Source organism: Lynx rufus, unplaced genomic scaffold, assembly GCF_022079265.1.
Source record: "Lynx rufus isolate CCGP_SWC_20201006 ecotype Redwood Valley unplaced genomic scaffold, mLynRuf1.p SCAF_4, whole genome shotgun sequence".
Classification (NCBI taxonomy): Eukaryota; Metazoa; Chordata; class Mammalia; order Carnivora; family Felidae; genus Lynx; species Lynx rufus.
Genome location: NW_025814856.1, coordinates 22,414,339 through 22,437,895, shown reverse-complemented (window position 1 = coordinate 22,437,895; position 23,557 = coordinate 22,414,339). Strand labels below are relative to the sequence as shown.

At 45.7% G+C, this 23,557-nt stretch overlaps 1 protein-coding gene across 1 annotated transcript in view; it reads right to left on the bottom strand.

The window, feature by feature from the left end:
• The window catches only part of CACNA2D3 (calcium voltage-gated channel auxiliary subunit alpha2delta 3), an 857,341-nt gene that overhangs the window by 389,934 nt on the left and 443,850 nt on the right, over positions 1–23,557 (bottom strand). The window contains exons 10-11 of the mRNA XM_047096680.1: positions 11,017–11,106; positions 2,200–2,313 (exon numbers count right to left, since the gene is read on the bottom strand). Coding sequence (XP_046952636.1) covers positions 2,200–2,313; positions 11,017–11,106 — 204 coding nt within the window. The remainder of the gene's footprint in view (positions 1–2,199; positions 2,314–11,016; positions 11,107–23,557) is intronic.

Sequence of the window (23,557 nt, the reverse complement as noted above, 5' to 3'; positions counted from 1 at the left end):
CCACTCGCATGTGCTCATATGTCCACTCTAATAAGTAAATAAAATATTTTTTTTAAAAAGAAGACTCTTGTTACAAAAGTCAAATCTGCTTCTGCTTGATAATACTTTATAAGTCAATGAAGCTCCTTTATGCAATGTTGAAACTTCCAGAATCCTGGTTCCAATTAATCCAAAAAAGCACCTGGTTGAAAGTCAGTATTGTATCTTTGGCAAGATATGTTGACATTTGTGTTTTGTCTGAAGAACTGTGACTTTGAAGCCCTCATTCGATGCCTCTCCTTACAAGTAAGGATATTCAAATACCAATATTATTGAGCAATTGCTATCCATCAAGTATCACCAAATGGGACAGATTCAGAGAATTCAGTATGTGAGACTTGTCTGATAACACATTTGGTCTTAATGAAGCTGCTTATGAAAAGACCCTCTCACTTTCTTATGTACGATGGTCCCAAATAAGTCAAAATACCCTTCAACATGTTATGAAACGTCATGACACCTGCAAACATTCCACATGACTGCAAAATGTCTGTGGCCCTACCCATGTTTACTAGCACTGTGGCCTCCCACCCCGCCAGGCCCCTCAGTCACTCAGCCACACAGTAGGGCTGTGCATTAGGTACCAGCCACATGCTCAGCATCGTGCTGTATGCTCCAGGGGTGCACATGTATCCAGCAGGTTCTTCCCTTCACATGAGTACATCTATCAAGGAATTACCTGTGGCCTCCACCTGTCCCTGAAAACCCTCACCTGAAATCCTACATCTAAAATCTCCTTGTCGAACAGTGAACTGCCATCTTATACGAGGGCTAGGTTCTAAGGTAGTGCTTATTGCGGGAGCTGCAATCAGCCGCATTTATCCCTGGGCATCCCTTAAGCCATATCACAGTCCCACATCCCCTGAGAAAGCCCAGCACAGCAAACGTTTCCTCCAGCTTCAGAAGTGATGGCTCTTTCTAAGGTTGAGCACCAGGAGAAGCAGTTGGCATCCATTTAGGGACCATGTTGCTCAAAACGTATGTATCTCTAAAATGCAGATGCACACTCAGTGAGGTGAGATGTCAGTGTTATCAGAGCAATGTGGGTACCAAGAATGACTAAGGGAACATGGGATGACACCTTGACATGTCACGCTCCCTCAATGGCACACACTCTCTGGATACAGCTGAAAACACAGCGGTCATTTGTCTTCTCTTTCTTTTTGCCAAGTGTGTGTGGTTAGTTCGGTTCCAGGAAATTAAATACACAAAATAGCTAAAGTAGGACAGACTTGGTCTGAATGGTCTTACGCACTTATAGAGACAGTCAGAGTAATGCCACTGGCTCATGGGACAGGACAGCGCCTCTGTGATACCCCTGGGATAGCACCTTCTCTGACTGGCCTTTTTCCTGTGAAAATCCCACCATTCAGGTGAGATAGAGATCACCAACTGCTAATCTGCTGATTGGTGCCCACTAGAGGAACTTATTAAAAACATGGATTACCACACCACATCCTTAGAAATCTTGATTCTGTAGGCATGGGATAGAGTACAAGTATCCAGAATTTAAAAGATCTCCCCAGGGAATTCAAACTGGCTAACAGCTTGAGGAATCTCTGGGTTTTGGCACTCAGACACACCAAAAACATTAACATCCATCATGGACACCCTAACATATGGGTTCAGCAGATAAATAAACGTCAACTTGGAAAGCAAAGAAGGAATTAGAACAGTGTACAAGCTTTGACAAGGATGGGGAACAGCCCTGGGAGATGGAGAGAAGCTTCTGGGTGGTAATGAGGGTAATGAGGGTGGTGAACGAGGAGCTAGAGAAATACAGAAACACACAAGAGAGGACTGGGTGGCCGCCATGGCCAACTTCACCATCTATAGATGCAGGACTCACCAAGCAGCTCTGGGTCCACGGAAAACAAAGGTGCTGCCCACTATGGACAAAGCACGCTTCACAGTGAGTCTTTTCACTGAACACGCTGAATGTGTCTTTACAGGTTTCTTCTCTCCTCCAAAAAAAGTGTCATTTTGAAAACAAGGAAAGCTATAGTATTTGGCTTGGTCAACCAAAAACTACAAGCCTGAGCAACAGTAGTCTTTATGAGATTCAGTCCAGATGGGGCACCTACCCCTGGACAACCTGGGGGTTACAGCACAACACAGATTCTCCATGGACCACGCTGCATGGCATCAGCACCAACTCACCTTCCGATCTGGCCAGTTGTACTTCGCAAAGATAGTGTCATAGGTGTCCACTGCCCCGTCGGTGATGAGCATGATGGCCTGGCTGCAGACGCTGCCTTGCCCAGTATGGTTGAACTGCGGAAGAGAGAAGTTCAGACTAAAAAACACACCAGAGTTCTGTACATCCGTGAGACTTCAGAGGCATGAGGGCTTGGGCTTGGGCAGCCTCTCAAAACAAGAGCTCGTTCTACTTCACCAAAACACAACCTACACCATAAGCTTCTCCCCACGCATTCACCATATTTGCTTTGACAAACTGGAACTAAATCCAGACGGCAGAGAGGATTTCTGAAAAACACACGCAGGGTGGGAAGTGAGGTTCGAGGACACATAACCTCTCTTACCTTCAAGCACAGATACTGCCTCATGATACAAGCCCCAAAGGCACTGGCACAGTCACTCTCTAGGAACACTTGACATGGGCAGAGCATACGTGGCCGGCAACATCTCTTTTAAAACCTGAATGAATCTGGCTTGATGGGTACGGACTGCACTATATAGTAAAATCAAGGAGGTTTTGGACACATAAAGTCAGAAACAGGCCAATTCAAACTAGAAGCCCAGGCATCCTTTTGTTAGGGTTCGTTTTAAATACATATTTGTTAGGGGTGCCTGGGTGGCTCAGTCGGTTGAGCATCCGACTTCAGTTCAGGTCATGATCTCACGGTTTATGGGTTCAAGCCCCGCGTCAGGCTGTGTGCTTACAGCTCAGAGCCTGGAGCCTGCTTCAGATTCTGTATCTCCCTCTCTCTCTGCCCTTCCCCCGCTCATACTCTTTCTCTCTCACTTTCTCAAAAATAAATAAATTAAAAAAACTTTAAATATGTATTTGTTAGCAAGTAACATTACATGTTAGTTTATTACATATTTATTTTGTCACATTATTAGTTTATTAACATATTATGTATAGCAGGCTGAAATTCCAAGATTATGCCCACTGGTGTGTAAGACCCTAAATTTCTTCAACTTTCAGTTTTACATGGCATTATAAAAGCTCCCAGTCTTTGTGAGTGGTAGACAGGGTGACCAGACTGGTTACCAGAGCTTAGTGTCCTTTCCTTGAATCAGGGTTGAAGAACTCCCTTAATGATTGCTATCAATGCTACAATTCAAAGCAACACCATGTCCGTTAAATACCCTATAATTCCATGACAATGCCGAGGCATGAAAATATACAAAAAGTCTTTAATTTTCAGTAGTGAAAACTTCCACCATTATAGTTGGTGAAATGTATTCATTAATTCTAAATTATTTACTAGTGCCCACACAGAGCTGGGGCTGAAACATATAAAAATCCCCTCCCTTGTGTAGTTTGTATTCTATGTGGGGAGACATATAAAAACAAAGTAAAAAGTAAATTTTGTTGTATGTTGTGTGATAACAGCAATGCTAAGAAACAAAAAAAGAGAAAAGAAAGCAAAGTGGGGGGGACAGGAAATGGGGAGGGGGCAGCTTTAGAAAAAATAGGGAAGACCTCACCAAGAAGGTGATGTATGAGTAGCATCTGGAGGGGGGAGTACCTGTGGGGGGGGGGGGGCGTCTCAAAGAGGGCAAAGAGCATGTGCAAAGGCACTGAGTGGGCATGTTTGATCTGTTGACCATGGCACTGGGGAAGGATGGAGACTGGTCTTAGATTTGCTGCTGGTTCCTGGTGAGCCAGAGAGCTAATAAAACACTCAAGTTGAATGTTTAATGTCTAGTCTCTGTGCACTTAGAATTCTCATGTGGAGACTGAAGTTGTGATTAGAGAAAACTATAACTAGCTGGATGAATAAATGGGTAGAAGGATGAATGAAAGGAGGGATGGATAGAAGGATGATGGATGGATAGAAGAATGGATGTAGGGAGGGATGAATGAATGGATAGATGGATAGATGGATGGATGGAGGGAGGAAGGGATGGATGGATGGATGGATGGATGGAGAGATGGAGGGAGGGTTGGAGATGGATAGATGGATGGATAGAAGGATGGATGGATGGATGGATGGAGAGGGATGGATGGAAGGATCAAAGGAAGGAAAGGAGCGAGGGAAATGGGAGGGGAGGAAGGAGGGAAGGAAGGAGGGAAGAGAAGGAAGGAAGGAAGGAAGGAAGGAAAGATGGACAGAAAGAATTTCTTGGGGCCATATTGGGATAGAGCAAAGCCACCTAAAACATACATGGACTGCCATAGTATAGTGAAAAGCACTTAATTCCATCCCAGCACCACAAGCCATGTGCCTGCAATAAGTTCTCATGTCAGAGTATCCTTTTCTTCATTTATAAAATGAGACTACCATGCATTGTTACAACACAGGTTAAATGTACATTATATGGCAGGCAACAAGTATCAACTTACTTAATCTTGACTAGCCTCTGAGGTAGGTACTATCATTATCACCACTTTACAGGTAGGGAAATTGAGGCACAGAGAGATGAGTTAACTTGCCCAAGGTCACACAGCTACCCTCTGTAGTGGCCAGGATATAAATCCAGGCACTCCAGCTCCAGAACCTACTTCCAGATTCAGCGTACTCTATGGCCTCCCAGTAAAGAGATGAAGGTCCTTGAGGAGATGGAGATACATGGCAAGGCCCCATAAGCACTCATCTCCTTCACCTGCTTCTTCCTCCCTCCACTCTTTCCAGAATTCTAGGGCCACATGACAGTCATCAGGTCCTCCACTCTGAGAGTGAATGAGTGCTCCTCAAATTTTGTGCCTTAGGTTCACTTTAGTCCTGGCCCTGGCAGCCACTCCTGCAACTCAGACCAGACCAATGCCCTTGAATTAATGAGCATACATGGCCCATGATGGAATATCACAGAAATTCTCAGGTAGCTACTAATACTTGGGAACTAAAGCCATCACACATAGCTATGGTTCTACTGTCTTTATCAATATAACTAACTATTCCAGAGCTCTCTTGCTCAGGAAGATAAAAATTGCAAATAACTTTTTTGCTTATTCCAGGAACGTCTTGAAAGGCCCATCAACTCCTCAGTAGAAACTGTCACAGGACAATTTGTACCCTAAGACTCTTGGGGAAAACACTAACCTCAAAATCTTCTCTCTGCTGCATCCACCAAGTCTAAACTAGAATATTAGGATTCTCACCCAGTCTTAACCAAGCCTCTTCCTTCCCCTCTACTCTGAAAGACCCACATTCAACCAGACTTCATAGTCTCCAGTACATGACTTTGTCCCTTCCACTTTGGGACATTACTAACATTCTATGGTCATAGTGCATTTTCTTCCTTACTGCAGTAAGAAGAAACATCTCTGCAGTCTTGCCCTATCAACAAGTTGTTCTGGAAATGTTTTGGGGAGCCTGCATTCAACATTGTCTTCAAATCACTGAATAAAGCCGGCAGCGGACCACTGAATAAAGGTGATCTATGCTTCAGTTCAAAGAGGGCTGGAGTTCACCCTGGGTCTGTTGTTCATGCAACTCATTCGAAAACATCCCGGAAAAAAACTCTCCCAAACAAAAGGCAAAAAAGAGTGGGAAATGAAGATATCTGAATGATGCAGACTGGAAGACAGGGCTGCCCTGAGCTGTTTATTTAAAAACATCACTTTCCTCTCTGGCTGAGCCCCTGGTATTCTCTGCAGCAATCTGCAGTTGCAGAATTTTGAAGAATGCAATTAACTTCAAATGCTTTGATGAGTAATATCTCTTCTCTGCATATTTGTCTAGAACTTTTTTTTTTGAATAGCGGGAGTGATGAAAGTGTTTTCCATAATAATAACAATGACAAGGGCCTGATGAGGAACTACAATTAGCTCAGTGATTCATCAGTTAGCAGCGAAAATTTCAATGCATCCTGACATTTAGAGCATTTGGTTGTGATTAACAGCCTTTGAAATGTCACCGAATTTTATTTAATTGGCTAAGAAAAATTTTTAAAAGGTAATCACTGCAAAGATCATATTCATCGCCAAAAACGATAATTGCGGGTGTCACATGACAAGGTAGATGCTAACTACTGTAGCAAACTGGCTCTGTGTTCTTACAGAAACTAATGAATGCAGCAGAGATCAATAGCTGGAAGAGTCTTAGAAGTTTATTTGAATGCTCCTTTCAAAGTCCTTTGTGCAACAACTGCAAGCCTTTAAGTCACCCGAGCAAATACTGACACTGAAATGCAGGTAATTGCAAAACAGAATTAACTTCATCTAGTAACCCCTGAACCACTCTGAGCCCCGGTCACAATCACAATTTCAAGTGTGTGTGTGTGTGTGTGTGTGTGTGTGTGTGTGTGCGCGCGCGCGCGCATGTGTGAGGGAGAGAGACGGACACAAAGACAAACACACACAGAATGTGTGTCTGTGTAACTGAGAAATAACTCTTTGTTCCTATTGGCTTGCAAGGGCAGGCATCATGCACAGGAGAGAATTACATCACTTAAAGGTCATACTGATGATGTGGAAAACAGCGAAAGAAAGCTTCACTTTCATGGGAGATTAACCAGCTCTGTGTTTTTCAAAATGTTTGGCTGTTTAAAAGCCTAGCAGCTAGAGACAGGATGGAAATGTTTCTCTCTCTGAGATAAATGTGCACTCAAAATATGGTGCCAACCGTCAACCAATCTCTTATCAGGGACATTTTGTAACATTTCTGGTCCTTCCATTTCTTGCTATCCAGAATTTACACTGGACCCATTAGGTTTTCTAACTGGCCAGACCCAAGAGGGTTTTTACAGGTGAAGGCAGAACAGAGATGTGTGGAAGATTTCCCTGGTTCACAAATACTTATGTGAATGAAGGAAAGAAATCCACCGTGTGCTGGTGATTTTTCTGGACCTGAGAGGTGCTGGGAGGTTAATAGACCCTGCTGGAGTATAAGACACATTATGCCTGAAGGTGTGCTTGGTGAGCTGTGACTTCTATAAGATTCTAACCCTGAGGTTCTGATATGATATAAAGAGTTCTTGAGTCAATAAGTTTGAGAACTGGTATAAATACATTTTTAAAAGGTCTGTTCCCTGGAGGACTTTGAAGACCTTGAATATGCACAGGTGTGTTGTGAGTCTCTGGGACAGGAGGATGGCATCTCCCCACCTCGACAACACCTGGGGCAGAGTATCCTGGCAGACCAGCATCGGCTGGGCATGCAGTGGGAAACACTGGCTTGGAAGTGTTTGGGAACAAAACTGGTAAGTGGACAGGGTGGGGAGAGAGAAGTTACCAGGGCAAGAGAAAGGAAAGAAGGGAAGATAAAGGGAAGTGGACATTCCCAAGGATGTGGGCAGGAAGTAAGACCAAAGCATCGAGAGCTCCGGCTGCCTCTAGAAGCCACAGGCAGCCTGGCAAGAGTTGAGGCTGCCCAGTGACTCCATGGTCATAGACATGACACTTCCCAGCCACCCCAGCCCTGCTGGAAGGGAGGCAGGTACTGCTTCATTGTGCTGAATCCTCAACCCTGGTCCACCAGGGCCAGCTTCATGGGTATATCATGTGCACAGGGCCCGCACTCGGGGCAACCCTCTGCTGTCACTCTCTTAAGATTCTTAATGCTTCTGAACATTTTCATTTTCATTTTTTCTGAGTATTTTTAATTTTTTAAAAATGTTTATTTATTTTTGAGAGAAAGACAGAGAGTGAGTGAGGGAGGGGCAGAGAGAGAGACACACACAGAACCTGAAGCAGGCTCCAGGCTCTGAGCTGTCAGCACAGAGCCAGACGCGGGCCTTGAACCCACGAACTGTGAGATCATGACCTGAGTCGAAGTCCAATGCTTAACTGACCGAGCCACCCAGACGCCCCTTTTCTGAGTATTTTCATTTTGCACTGGGCTTCACAAGTTATGGGTCTATTCCTATCCCCATTTTACAGATGAGGATAATAAAGGTGAGGCAAAGCAGAGTTTTCTCAAGGCTTCACAGCAAGCTCTGACCAAGTCAGGCTTCTCAGCCCAACCTGCCTGACTCCAGAGGCCACAAACTTCACATGACAAGCATTCCCTAACTCTTGCTCCTTCACCACTTCTGCCAAAGAGCCAGAAAACAGAAATTCACGGCAGGACACATTTCCAAACAAGGGATTCACGAGTTCGGAGTGCCTCCCCCTGCTCTAGACACTAGGCTTTTGAGATAAAAAGAGAACCAATTTTATAATTGTGACAAATCCTTTCAATATGACTTTCTAGAAAGAGCCTGCCAAATATGCAGAGCTTGGCATCTCCAAGCCCTGAGACGGTGCCTATCCAGGGTTCAAATCAGAATTTAAAGATGTAGCTTGGCCCCCTGCTCTGACCAGCTACGTTCGCAAATTATTAGTAAGCTGTGAAGAGGGCTGTGCTGTCCCAAACACTGAGCCTTACACAAATGTGAATTATCTGCAGTCAGCAGTCTCGTGCAGCCAGGTGGGAGGGAAGAGCCGAGGGCGATTATGTGGCACCTTCCCTCCTTATCTCTCCCTCCTCTGCAGTCCCAGCACAGGCTCAGGACCGAAATCTCAATGGCCTTCTGTGTGCCAGTGGATATTATTGGTAAAAGAAAGTCTAGAATTAGGGCTTGAGAGGCTAGTGTAGCTGAGTGAGAAAGATTCCAGTTTTTGAGCTGGGCACAACTGACCACCAGGATGAGCCGTGTGATGTTGGGTGGGTGATCCTATGCAAACCCACACCCGGGGCCCCACCGAGCGGCCTGAAGACTCGGTGCAGAGGGGCTTCTGGGCCCCTGGCTGGTCTCCCAGCTCCTGCAACAGCTTAACGTAACTGCTGCTCCGTTTAGGGCTTGTTTGCCCTCAGTTCTGCCCCGTGACTTTCCCTGCATTCCACACTTTCCCGGCTCCCCAAGAGTTTGGACAAGGCTCATCCAAAGGAGAACACTAGAAGATAAGCCAACGCTTTTCTAAGCCATCTCTCCCTTTCTTCTGATCTGGGGGCCTGGGTGCTTTCTGGCAACAGCTGCACCTCTTCCAAGGTACCAGCTGCCACAGGACAGGCCTCCCCCTGTGACTCCGGCTTTTCCCAGGCAGCCCTCCGTGGCCCCATTCCCATCTAGATGGCCACTAGGAGGAGGCTCCAATGGCGTCCCTTGCTCCTGTTTTCCCCCCGACCCTAGAGAGGAGCTGCTTCCTGCTGCTGCCCATCTGAGGATGGTTTCACTCTCTGGTTTCTGAGCTTTTCCATCCCCTATGCAACCACTTCCCTGAAGTAAATCCCGGCTGTTTGAAACACCTAGAGTGATTGCTATTTTTCTGCTTCTTAACATCTTAACCTACCTCCCTGGTCCAAGCCACCAGTTATGCATCACCCAGATAACTTAATGGCTCCCAGCTATTGTCTTTGTTTCTCAATACAGCAGCCAGAGAAATACTGCTAAAACTCAAGCAGGTCATGTCATTCTCTGCTCAGACTCCAGTGACTTTCCATCCCACACAGAGCAAGAGCCAAAGTCCACCTCCCCCCACCAGAGTCTGGAGGGCTCCATGGGGTCTGGCCCCTGCTACCTCCATGATCTCATTCCCTTGCACTCTCTTTCTCCCCCGCTCTGCTCCTCACACTGGTCTCTTATGGTAACTATGCCAAGCATCACTGCCTTAGGTCTTTTGTACTCTGTCCTCTTGCTGGCAACTTCTGAAGTGACTGTTCCCTCACTTCCTTAAGGTCTCTACTCCAACCAAGGTCACCTAATCAGAGAGATCTTTCCTGACCTCACTGTATAAAGCAGCAAGTCCTTACTATGCTGGCACAATGGGGCTCTCCATAGGTACTTCATCTGTCTTTTCCCATTTAGACCTGAGGTCAGCAAACTTCTTCTGCAAAGTCCACACAGTAAATATTTTAGGTTTTACAGACCATATGGTCTCTATAGCTAATCAACTCTGCCAATGTAATGCAAAAATAGCCATAGAAGGTACGTAGTCAGGTGAGCATGAATGCATTCCAATGAAACAATATTTACCAAAAGAAGATGCAGGCTGGATTTGGCTCACGGGCCATAATTACCCAACCTTTACACTAGTCCATTAAGGCAAACCCTTTGTGTAGTCTGTTCTCTGGTGCATTCCCAGTGTCTGATATTAAAAAATACACAACACATACTAGTTACATAAATGATACAGAACCTGCATTGATAAAGATTGCCATTATTTTCCTACTACTCTCCCAGAGTAATAAGAACACAAAAGTCACATGTTCTTCTAGCTTAACACAATTGTATTGGAGGGGCAGAACCCCCAGCCCAGCACTCCCCAAAGTTTTTCATGGAATGTTAACAGGTGGTACCTGAAAAACGGATTCTTGTTCCAAGAAGTGTGGGAAACAGTTGGTTCAGTGGCATTCTTTGCTGTAGTACCTACTGGAACTTTGATTATGTGACTGTGTATTAGGAATCTCCAAGGGGCTGGAAGAAAGGCAGGGATGGGTACGGCACTCCCTAAGCATACTGCACAGAGAAAGTTTTTCTTCTGCTAACCATCACCACAAGCAGGGATTCAGTATGAAACACAATGAGGGATGAGTCTACTCTATGAAGAAACTGTAAGTTTCTGAGGCAAAATCTGCACTGGAAGGTATTTAAGTGTTGGTGGTCCCAGAGCCAACAAACATGGCGGGTGAGTGCCCTGATCAGAGGGCATTTTACACTCCGCTCAGCCTCACTGGCTGGACCTGGGTCCCCAGAGGACCCGAATAGCCAGCCTCACCCTCCCATCTGATACCTATGGATGCCACTCAATGACAGCAGAAGCTAACTACTGTTAGCATTATTTGCTGGTCCACGATGGAACAATTTTAAAAAAATCCATCTATTCTCCTGGACAGAAGAAAGGCAAGTCAAAGAGGAGCTTACATCACTGAGAATGTTGAAGGCCTCATTCAGAGCTATATCCAGCATTCCAATTCCTTTGGCAAACAGCTTGTCCAGATGCTCCCTGAAGTGCTGAAACGACAAAGTAGAAAATTCATTAGCGTCCATATGGTTACGTGATGCCAACCTTGGGTGTACACCAGGACCAGTGCATCCCAGGCCCAAATGACCATAGTGTGTTCTTCTTCCCTTCAGAATTCAAAACATAAGAACTTATTCAATATAAAATTTACCTGCCATATGCATTTTTAGCTGTGATCACATTCTAGGGAAAGAATTCATTTAATTCTGGTGAAAAGTACTTAATTTATCTAAAATTCCTTCTTTCCTTTCCAGTTTCATCTCTCAAAACTTACTTTATCCTCTTCTACCCTCAATTTTTCCACTTCTGATCACTGCTGAGACCTGTGTACGTGCTCTCCTCACTGGGAATCCACTCTCCATCCATTTCCTGGCTCCCCTGCCACACCTGGTCCCATCGACTTTGGAGACCTCACCGCCTTCCTGCCTTGGAAAATTTCCTAGACCCCCCATCTCTGACAGTGACTTAGAATGCTTCCTTAGTGGTGGAGGGGCTGGGTGGCTCAGTTGGTTAAGCGTCTGACTTCGGCTCAGGTCATGATCTCATGGCTCGTGGGTTTGAGCCCCACATCAGGCTCTGTGCTAACAACTCAGAGCCTGGAGCCTGCTTCAGATTCTGTGTCTCCCTCTCTCTCTGTACCTCCCCCGCTTGTACTCTTTCTCAAAAAATAAATAAACATTAAAAAATTTTAAAAGAGAATGCTTCCTTAGGACCCCATGCTCCACCCCATGCTCAGATATACCTTTCACTTAGCACTCCAGGTATGTAACTGCCTAGTTAGATTCTGCCCCCACTCGAGACAATGATGTTCTGAGACCAGGCATGTCTTGTGGTCTACTCTATCTCCCATGAAGACCACATATCTGATACACAAAAGGTGCTCAAACCATCTCTAAAGAGCAAGGATAAAGACTGGGTCATGAGGTAAGAATTGTGATTACGGCAAGAGAGACACAGGCTAGAAATCAGAAGAGATTCAAGGAATTCACAAAAAGGGACCAAGCCTCTTCAGAAATATCCCTAAGGCCCATCTGGCTATGTTGGATCGACAGAAAGCCAGCATCAGCTGGAGAGGAAAGGGGGCAGAAGGAAGAAAGCCTGGAGCCCATTATGTTTCTGCTTCTCAACAAAGAGGCAAGAGAAGGTCCAGGCATGTGCTCAGGGCCACGTGAGCTTGTGGCATGTCCGCTGACCCAAAGCCCGTGTCCACAGTACCATAGCTGCCTGGCATTACTTTCCAGTTGGCCTATTCCAAAACCACTTCTGTTCTACCGAAATGAATTGGGCTCTCCCCAAAGGCATCCACACCCTCGTCTGCTAAAGAAACTGGACAGAAGAGTCACCCGGGACGGAGAGGGGCAGGAAGGGTGTGCTCACGGAAAATGTTTGCTGGTGATTTCCTGGCTGAGGAATGGCTTTCTTTCTCTTCCATGCCCTGGGACCCTTCAATGCCCCAAGAATTCCATCAGCATTCAGATAGTGACACCAGCTCATGATGTGTCTGCCCGAGAACCCAAAAACTGATCACAGAATAAGAATAGATCATAGAGACGGATCTTAGGACATGCTGATGGTCTAAGATGCTATTCTCCCTAGGCCCCCACAGGAAGCATCAGGGGCCACTGGTCATGGGGGTGGCTGCAGATTTGCTGGAAAACTGGACTGGGAAGTTTTAGTGGGATCCTCACAGTGGTTCAGCTTTAATGGCACCCAGACCTAACACAAATCAAGGCTGGATTTGAAGTTGGCTGCTCACCCTAGATACATTCACATAACCCATAAGACCCCTTCCCAGGTCCATCCTTTCCTCACAGCAATCATACTCTCATGCTCACCAGAGCATGGAGTCATGGAAACCTGCTTCATAATAGGTCCTTAGCAAATAACATGTAACTGCATCCTCACAACAATCCTGTAAGTTTCCATCAACCCACTTTGCAGATGGGAAGAGTGAGGCTCAGCACTGTACCCAAATTCACACACCTCCTAGCTGCCTGGCCCAGGTTCTACCCAGGTCTGCTTCACCCATTCTAATGCCTCCTTCTCTCTGCTATACATTTGCTACTTATATATATATACACATATGTATACATATGTATATATGCCAGGTACTGGCCATGAGCTCTTAATCTCTACACCTGCGCTACAGGTGAGTCTACAGGTAACCATCAAGTGGCTTGGGTGTTGGGGGAGAGGAATGCTGAGGGCCATGGACCCAGACAAACCACAGGGCCAGGAACCAAGACCTGTGCTTCTCTGTTCTTCTTGCTGGATGCCCAACGCCCAGCAGGATGCCAAGCACATGGCATGTCCTTCACAAGCAATGACTGTACAAATCCAGACAGTTAACTGAATCTGAGGAAGCCCAGGTGTCCCTGGCTACAGGTGAGCAGGAAGGGATCAAAACAGATCAGTCTGCCTTCTCCAAGAATGGCCGCCTATGGAAACCTGACTCGTAGGTGGCTAATGTCCACCAGGAACGACTTAGGCTCAGCAGGCATCACCTCAGGGTGGTCCCCACACACCCTACAGGACGCAGAGCTTCATGACACATGCCCATCACGCAGCTTGTAGAGAGGCTGGGCTTTAACCTGCCCTGGGTTCACATTGCTGTGGCTAGACCTTGCCTTCACAAGTTCATTCTATTCATCTGATGTCATTTCTGTCAACTGCATTTCATTGTGCTCGGCCACACAAGTTTACGCAGCATTGTTGTTTTTTTTAATAACATAGCAACCCCATTTAATTTTTCTTTAATCCATGTGCAACTGAATGTCATGTGCAGGAAGATTGCTTCAGACAATGGTTGCTTTCATTGTCGGACACTTAGGAGTAAAATGCAATAACATGTCACGGAATTCCCCTCAACCCAACTTTATAACAAGGTCCATTCTGATTTTCTTTCTTTTTGGTACAAATCTGGTCCTTATATTACATGGAAAAAATATGTCCCCAGGTTAAGGGTTTCCAAACGACATCACAGATGAAGGACTCTCTCTTTGTGTCTTTCCCTCTCATGTCCCTCATGTCTGGACTCCGTTTTCTCCTGTTGTATACCTGGACCAAATCTGCTTCATCATCCTGGTCTTCCAATCTTCATTTAATCCTTGGCCCACCTGTCATTCTACACAAAACTGAGGCCTTGCCTTCCAGGGAACTATCTCCAGTGATGTGGCTCCACTAAGAGCTACTATGGCAGTCAAGAGCTATAGGTAGCCATCTACATTAAATTTAAATAAAATTACCTAAAAATAAAAACTCAGTTGCTTGGGGTACCTAGGTGGCTCAGACGGTTAAGTGTCTGACTCTTGATTTTAGCTCACGTCATGATCTCACCATTGTAAGATCAAGTCCTGTGGTGGGGCTCCTCACTGAGCATGGAGCCTGCTTAAGATTCTTTCTCTCCTTCTGCCCCTCCCCTGCTCTCTCTCTCTCCCCCCCCATAAAAACAAAACAAAACAAAAAAAACAAAACTCCATTGCTCAGTCCCACCAGTCTCATTTCCAGTGCTCAACAGCCCCATGTGGCTAGTGGCTACTGCATTGGATAGTGATGATCAAAGAACATTTCCATCATTGCATAAAGTTCTACTGGACAGCACTCATCTGGAGACATTTGGGCAAGACTGGTCCTTTCTCCTCACCAAGCCACTGATCAAGAGTGAGTCAGAGGAAACTAAGGCTTATACCCACTGGATATGGGTGGTTTTTTCTTGTTCAACATCCATTCCCCTTTTTCCGATTTTCCTTCTCCACTAGTGCCTCATATCATTTGGGTTAACATCTCTCTTCCTCCTTTCCAGATCAAAGGGTAAACCCATTTATCAGGCTTGACCAATTTGTGAATTCCATCCTGAATTCCATGAGGCACCATCAGGCATGGGCATATGACCCAATCCCTGGGCCTCTACTGACATGTGGGGAAGAAAACTCTCTCCACTGAGACTACTGAGAGGTAGGGAAGAAGGCTGGGCTGCCAGCAGCCATCAAGCCTCTGGGGAGGAAGAGCTCACCTGAATAAAGGTAAAGCCAATGAGAAAAGAGCCCATAATGGAGGAAACAAGGCAGAATCATGTGGTTTGGGTTCTTAGAACCAGGCATGCCTAGCTTTTTCAGGTAAGCGAGCCAATAAATTTGGTTCTTTGCCTGACCAGATCTAGCTGGATTTGGGCCGCTTAACTGAAAGGAAAGGACCTTAATGACCACAACCATCACAATGACTCTGGCTGGGACAATGCTTCCAAAGCCCTGCCCTTGGATTACAATGATCCCCTTCATTTCCTGTCCCCAGCCTCCCGTTTTTAATCACTGGCATTACACTACACGATTTACCTATGTCCTGTGAGTACTCCTGCCAGACAGAGTCAGGCACTTCATAGAGCTCTCCTGGTGCATGTGGATTTAATGGCCACTGCTTTCACTACTCAAAACCTGGAGGAATTTGCTAAGGAGGAATCCTACCCATGTGCACTCCAAGGGCAGCGTCTGGAAGGGAAGGAAGGGGCCTGGCCGACTGCTCTGAAGCATCTTCATCAATTCAGATTTTCTTTTCTCTGTCCTCAGCTGTGGTTGCTCTAAGATTCAAAATGTGTCATATTTAATGCAATCACATTATAATCACTGTATATAAGCAATTGGTATATAGAACCCATGGACTCCGGAAGAAAAAAAAACTGAACTGAAATTCAGGAGACTGAGTCCTAGTTCTGGTTGTACTATTTACCAGCTACAAGGCCCTGAGGCAAGTAGCTTTGGCTCTCAGGTCTCAGTTTTGCTCCCTGTGAAATGGGGATGAGAAAAGCTGCTGCATGGTGGGTGGAAGAGTGAGCTCGCATTGGTGCCTCCGAGTGGCAGGCAGAAGCAGGTGGCCTGAATTCCAAGTCCTACACTGCCACTCACCCTCCCTGAACACCTGAGGAAGACATCACCTTTATCTGGGCCTTCGACTCACTCTTTTTTTTTCTTTTTAATGTTTACTTATTTTTGAGAGAGAGGGAGTGTGTGAGTGGGGGAGGGGCAGAGACAGGGGGGGTGATACAGAGACTCTGAAGCGGTCTCTATCCTGACAGAAGAGAGGCCAATGTGGGGCTCGAACTCATGAACCATGAGATCATGACCTGAGCCGAAGTCAGACACTTAACCCACTGAGCCACCCCGGCGCCCCCTTCAGCTTACCTCTCATGCAAGGGGTATTGGGCTGACCTCCCCCTGATAATACAGGAAAAAAGTCATCTGAAAGAACAGTGATGACAGAAAAATGTGAGACTATCTCAATTTCACATTCACTAAAATAAATACATGGAAAAAAAATCCTACAAAGCTTTATACTCCAAATGCCTTCGATGCCAATTTCCTGGTTTGCAGCGCTACCATCTAATGGGCCTTGGAAAATGACTTCTTTTTCCCTGTGAGGGCCAGGTTTGATTACATGGAGAAAGACATGTGGTTGATTTCACCAACACCGAGATCCGAACGCCTTCCAGAGCCAGCTACGGAGAACAGAAGGTTCAAGAGTGCCCGAGCCAGGAAGACATGCCACAATGGCGTGCCAGAAGGTGGCCAGTTTTCGTTATTTTTCTAAATTAAAATAAACAATTTATTGGAAATGGTGACAGTTCCACTTTATTATTAAACTTCAGTGAAGGAGGAGGAGGGTGGCTCTTTATCTTTGCTCCACGCACTCAGGCAGCATATGCTGCTGCTGCCCGGGAAAAGGCCTCGCTTCCAAAGCAATTAGTACAGCTTTATGCCTGGGGAGATAACCAAGAGCCCCACAGCCTCCCGCACCTGAGTGCCAGCAGGCCCAGCAGGGCTGCTTATCTCCGTGAAACAGTCACAACATCCAGGCCAGCGGAGGGTCCTGGAGCAATAATCCTCTCCCTCCACCAGCATTTGATTTAGTTGAATCAATACTATAGTGCTGTGATACAGCAATCATGTTTTTCCTGTCTACATAATTATAACAAATGCTTGAGTCCTCCCAATTAAAAGCAGGGGACTGATATGACAAATGGACATGAGGAGACAAAACCATCCCCCATCCACAGAGCTGGGGGTCCGGGCTAGGGGGACACTTAGGGGGAAGGCTAACAGCCACTAATCCACGATGCCCATCAAAGTCACTGGCATTCAGCAGACCTGAATTATACACCTACTAGGTGTGGAGGAGGTCACTGCAGCACGCCCGCCATGGCTTTGAAATTGCCTCACCCAAGTCCTCCAATGGCAGCCAACATTGGCCCAATGACAACCGTATGCTGGGCACCAGGTGTTTTGCATGCATTATTTCGCCTGATCCCCCTAATGACTCTAAACGGTACTATCAGGTTCCTGTTGTACATATCAGCAAATGGAGTCCCAAAAAGTGAAATGTTTGCCCAGGATAGCAGAGCAAGTATGAGGAAAGGGAGCCTCAAAATATGAAGCCCCATACCCGAAACCCTGTGCAACACAACCCCTCCCAACGCTGAGAGCTCAGCTCCCTACATCCCTGACAAAGTACAGTCCTCAGGGGTGGACAGAGTCTATAGGGTCATGTGCAAAGCCACGATCCCATTCAGGGCTGGCTTCATGGGCATGTGACCTAGGCAGCCACACAGGGCCCCTTGCTTGGTTTAATGCTTTGCCATCACTGTCTTGAAATTCTTAATAATTTTACTTTTGAATTTGCGACTTGTAAATGAAATCCCGTGGACTAAGAGCATGCGTGTGAACAGAGCAGGTATAGGAAGCATGTGCGTGTCCGCTGTTCCTCGCTGACCATTCACACCTAGCATCCATAATGACCGGGGGTCCAGAATCCTGGGGGACAGCTATAGTGCAGGCCTTTATCAAACATGCTTGACTTTATTAGGTCACTTAGCACAGTGCTGTCAGGTAGCTTAGGGTACATGTTTATTGACAAACTAAAATTAAGAGGCTATAAGTGAAGGTACCCTGTACAGGGTCTTCCACTGTCAGTTTTAGCAGTAATAGACACGGTACCCCTTGCCTTCTAAAATAGGGACGTAGCTCACGTCAGTCAAGTCAGCCTGAGCAGACAAGCAAAGACTGTTGCATTCTTTTTTTTTTTTTTTAAACATTTATTTATTTTTGAGACAGAGAGAGACAGAGCATGAGCAGGGGAGGGTCAGAGAGAGAGGGAGACACAGAATCCGAAACAGGCTCCAGGCTCTGAGCTGTCAGCCCAGAGCCCGATGCGGGGCTCAAACTCACGGACCGCAAGATCATGATCGGAGCCGAAGTCGGACGCCCAACCGACTGAGCCACCCAGGCACCCCAAGACTGTTGCATTCTGATGTCAGACTCCTCATTGACATCTCTGTGGTCCACTGCCACTGAGCTCTGAGCGCAAACCACAGAAGCCTGTTGGTCAGAGACCCAGAGACACCTGACTTCTGACCTGACTAGGATACTAGACCACATGATGATTTAGTATAAATATGGACTCTTCATCCTAATATAATTCCTCCTGACAACACCCTTTCAACTCCATCCCTGAGATGATCTTCCCGGGCTCCAGCTGAGGCTGAGAAATCCCGTGGCTGAATTACGACTGCATCTTTTGGGCACCCACACATCAGGGACCTAGGGCAGTGCCCACACAATACAGTTTACAGGAAAGGCACACGTCCCGTGGCACTGCTACCTCAAAGCCCAGGCTCCAGTCAATCAGACTGTCATTTGATTCCAGCAGGGAAAGTAGACAGTGACACGGTGTTTCTCAAACATGAAAACAGAATGGCCCAAGAGGCTCGTGGTATTAAAGAGCAGGCCCAGATGTTTGCAATTTGGGGGAGAAAGTACAGATACTGAGAGAACCTTGTCTGAGCTGGTCCCGGTTTCTCCTTAACGTTGTCTATAACAAATTGAAGTGTCTGAAGATAGCAGCTGTTCGATGCTAATGCCGAATTGGAGACGAGAGATCTCCTGGACGTGAACAATGAACAGCATTTCAACATCATTTTGAGGGCAACAGCAGTATGTGTGCCAGGTGAGATGGCAGTGACGAGCCCAGAATTGGTGACTCTCTACAATCAGAAAACACCTGAGATGGAACAGGGGCCTGGAGCAAAGCCATCGGAGGCAAGGCTGTGTCCAGGACCACTCACTGCTGTACTGTGTCAGTTCACTGTCCTCTTTGTTAGGGTTCGAGGGAACCTGCTCAGGGCACCCCTGAGAGACTGAAGAGAGCCACAGCCCAAATGCTACTTGGACAGAAATATCTGCTTTGTGTCTCCATGCAGTACCATGGTGTGTGTATAAACAGCAGGCCTCACTCTTCGCATCTTTCTGACATTTCTGAAGGTCCAAGTTCATCCTCTATAAACTTTATGAAAACTTTGATTTGATTCAGCTTTGCTTCTTGGGGGAAGAATGCTTGCATCAGTTTCAGTGTGCGAGAGCAGACAGAAGTCACAGTGCCAGTTAATTCCAAGCATGGTGCCAAGCTCCGTGGAAGCTTTGACTCTGAAGAGATGTGTATTTATAGTCAGCATCTAGGGAGAATGGAATGCAGATGTGGCCCCGGGGATGCCAAGGGCTCATCTTCACCAAACCGTCCCCTCCCTGTCAGGCTGACAGTCCCGTGCACACGGATGCAAAGTCACAGCCCAGAGTGGAAGCCGATAGATGCCGAGAACACACATCTGGGGTCACCGTGCAGGGGGTGGTGATGGATGTGCCCTGACCCACCCCAAGCTCGCCCGTTCAGCGATAGCAACATTCATTTCTGAAGAGCCTGGCAATGACAATGTGACCCCATGAGACAACTACATGAGAACTTTTTCTGTAGAATCACTTGGAAGATTTCCATAGTTTTGTAAAACTTATACTCAATTAAATGTATTTGTTTCAATGATCTCTGTAATTTGCCAAATTAATTACATATGGGTATCAAACTTGTCTGATGGAAATCTGTGAATAAGCAAATACCCTGTATAGCATTGTGACATATTTTTTAGGGATGTATCAACATTTGACCAGTCAGTCCCCTGCTGATGAAAATTTAGTTTTTCAGGGTCTTACTGTTTCAGACGTTACTATAGTAAATATCCAGTACACATACCATAGTGACACAATGCGTATGTATGTAGTAATAGCAGTGTAACAACTCACAGAAAGGAAGTTATTAGGTCAATAATTTCTTCATTTATACCATGCAGGGTTACAACGAGAATTTAATGAGATAATCAGACAGAGTGCTTAATCCAGGTCCAGCATATATACTAAGCAGTCAGTAAAGGTTAGGTTTTCCTAGTAGGGCACCGATGGCATTGTATTTTGAGGCTATGAAAGTATTTAAATCAAATTCTAAAAACAAAAACAAAGCCCCCCTACAAGTGTGCCTACAAGTGTGCAAAAGGAAAGTCATTGGCTCCTATCAGGGGAGGACCAGGAGCAAGGACTCAATGATGCACTCCAGGCTGGGTTCCTCTGTGTCTATCTCCCGGAACCACTGGGCTTCGTTCTGCCAGGTGGCTCTCAACCACACAGCTGTCTACATCACTGGTGTCACACTTTCCTGGCTCAGTCTGCCCAGTGGCCAGAGCTAAGGGTGCCAGATAAAAACAGAATGCCCAATCAACTTGGAATTTCAGAGAAGCAACAAATAATATGCTAGAAATGTATCTAATGTTTATCTGCAATTCAAAGTTAAGTGGGTTCCCTGTTTATCTGTTTTGCTAAATCTGGCACCATGACACCAGACCGATTTCCACAATATTTTTTAGCAGAAAAGTCCCCGGAAACACACTGATTAGCCCAGCTTAGGTTATGTGTCTGGGGCTGAGCCAATCAGGTGGCCAGAGAATGGGACCATTGACTTACCCAGGTCTGGATCATGCTCCCATTTCTGAACTTGAGGTTGTAGTAGCAAGAGCTGGGGAAAGTCCTACTTAAACTTCACCAAATGGGTTTGGTAAAGACGGAGGGATTTCACTGATAGGAGGGAGGAGGGGGTGCTGGACAGATAAGAACTGTATAATCAGCTGTGGGAGAGGTGCAGCCCTTCACTGGCTTAGGCCACATTCTCAACGTACTGACACAGCCAGGAAAGCAAATACATGTGCACACACGCACACGCGTGCACGCGCGCGCACACACACACACACACACACACAGTTTCCACGGTGAGCAAGGTCTTTACTCTGCAGCATATTGACAGGAAACACATGTAAAGAGGAGATAAGAAACAAATGGTAGCTTTTCCAGAGAAAATCACAATATGCCTCTAAAATGTTAAAGGGTTTCTAGAAAAAAGGTGGTCCTGCGAATGGTCCTGCAAATATCTCAGCAGAAAGAATGTCTGAGATAGAAGAAAAGATATTACTGCTGATAACTAGTATTTATTGCGTGCTTTCCACACACCAGCCTTGGCTTGAGCACACACGAGTAGTGTGTCCTTCAAGCCTCATGGCAACCCCCACGAGATACTGCATTCTCATTACTCCCTTTTTATAAATGGAGAAACAGATTCAGATGGTTCACATCACTTGACAAGATCTCACAGCTAATAAATACAAGGGCTGAAATTGAAATCTAAGCATTCTGTCTTTAAAATATATATTTCCTCCCATCCCCCCAAAAACTTTTTATTACAGAAATTTTTAATTGTCAACTCATGGTGAATATTATTTTATCAGCATCCCACCACCACTTTCCTCTAACTCCCGTATGGTCTCCAAGATGGCCTCCAATGATCCTCCCCTCCTGATATTCACAGCCTCATGGGGGGGTCCTCCAGGGTTGCTGCTCTGTGATCCAGAGTTGGGCTCTGTGATCAAGAGAATACAGCAGTGATGATATGCCACCTGCGAGATTAGGCTGTAAATGACACCATGGCTTCTGTCATGGTTGCTTTCCCAATCTCTGTTGGATAATTCACTCTAGGGAGGCCAACTGCTTTGATGGAAAGAGGCCTATGGATTGCCCACTGAAACTGAAGCTTCCAACCAACAGCTATAAAAGAACTGAGATCTCTTCCCAACAGCCACATAAATGAGTTTAGAAGTAGATCTTCCATCCTAGTCAAGCCTTCAGATGATCACAGCCCTCAGCCAACACCCTGCACGCAATCTTGTGAGAGACCCTGAGCCACAACCATCCATCCTCCTGCATCCCTGACCCTCAGAAACTGTGTGAGACAATAAATGCTTCTTGTTTTAAGCCGTTAAATTTTGGGGTGATTTGTTCTACAACAACAGATCATCCAGATTATTGTGAAACATCCCAGACATCACATTATCTCATCTGTGAACATGTCAATATAGGTCTCTGAAAGAAAAGGACTTTTAAAGACAAAAGCCTAATAGTCATCCCACATTGTGCCAATCACAGCCACTGTTTGAATTAGGATCCAAATAAAGCCCCCCCATTGTGCCTTGTTGAGGGGTTTCTTAAGTCTCTCATGCTAATTCCCTTCCTTATTTCTCTCACAGTTTTTCGTTAAAGGAACCAAGTTGTTTGTCATGAAGAGTGTCTCAGAATCCACATTTCACTGATAACAATTCTCAGGTGTCATTTGACATGTTCCTCTGTCCCCTATATGTGAACTGGTGGTTACATTTAGAGGCTTGATCAGATTCAGGGCTGACTACTTATGGATGGATGGATATATTTACTTCATTTATGCTACTGTTACTTCCCTCAGACAAATGTCTGGTAGTCTTCTTGTGATGTTGACAGCCATTGATGCTCAATGCCTAGATTAGTTCACTAGGGGTCACATTTCAATTCTATCAACGCTCATCGTTTATTAAAAATTTCCAGAAATTTCTAGAAAGAAAAGGTTCCCTTCCTGCAGTTTATTTTTATTTTGAGAGAGAGAGAGAGAGAGAGAGCGAGAGAGCTGGGGAGAGGGAGAGGGGCATAGGGACAGAGAGAGAATCTCAAGCAGGCTCCATGCTCAGTGCAGAGCTTGATGTGGAGCTCAATCCCACGACCCTGGCATCATGACCTGAGCCCAAATGAAGATTTGGACACTCAACTGAAGGAGCCACCAGGCGCCCCACTTCTTGTACCATTTAGCTGACAGAGGAACCATTTGTAGAGGAATGCTGGATAAATGCTTGCTACTCTTCATTTTTTATTGGTTTCCAAAATAAATATTGGACCAATGGTGACCCTCTTTTTTTGGGTACTATTTTGAACTTGTGGTTTTGCTGCCTCTTATTTTTATTATCAACATGGATTGTAACATACATCATGTGTTTTGATCTGTTGCTAATTTTTTAAGGAGAGACTCCCAGTAAATCCATTTCTGCTCAGTGGAAGCCTCTTCCCTTTAGGGTTGCAACCAAGTCCTTTCACAAGAGTCGACAGCTTCCTGCTCTCACAATGGGCAATATGTGCCAGGTTAGTCTTGTTCATTTTCTGCCCTGAGCGAGAATCAGCGATTTCTTCAAGGAGCCCAATAAAACCCCCTTTGTAACCACTCACACTC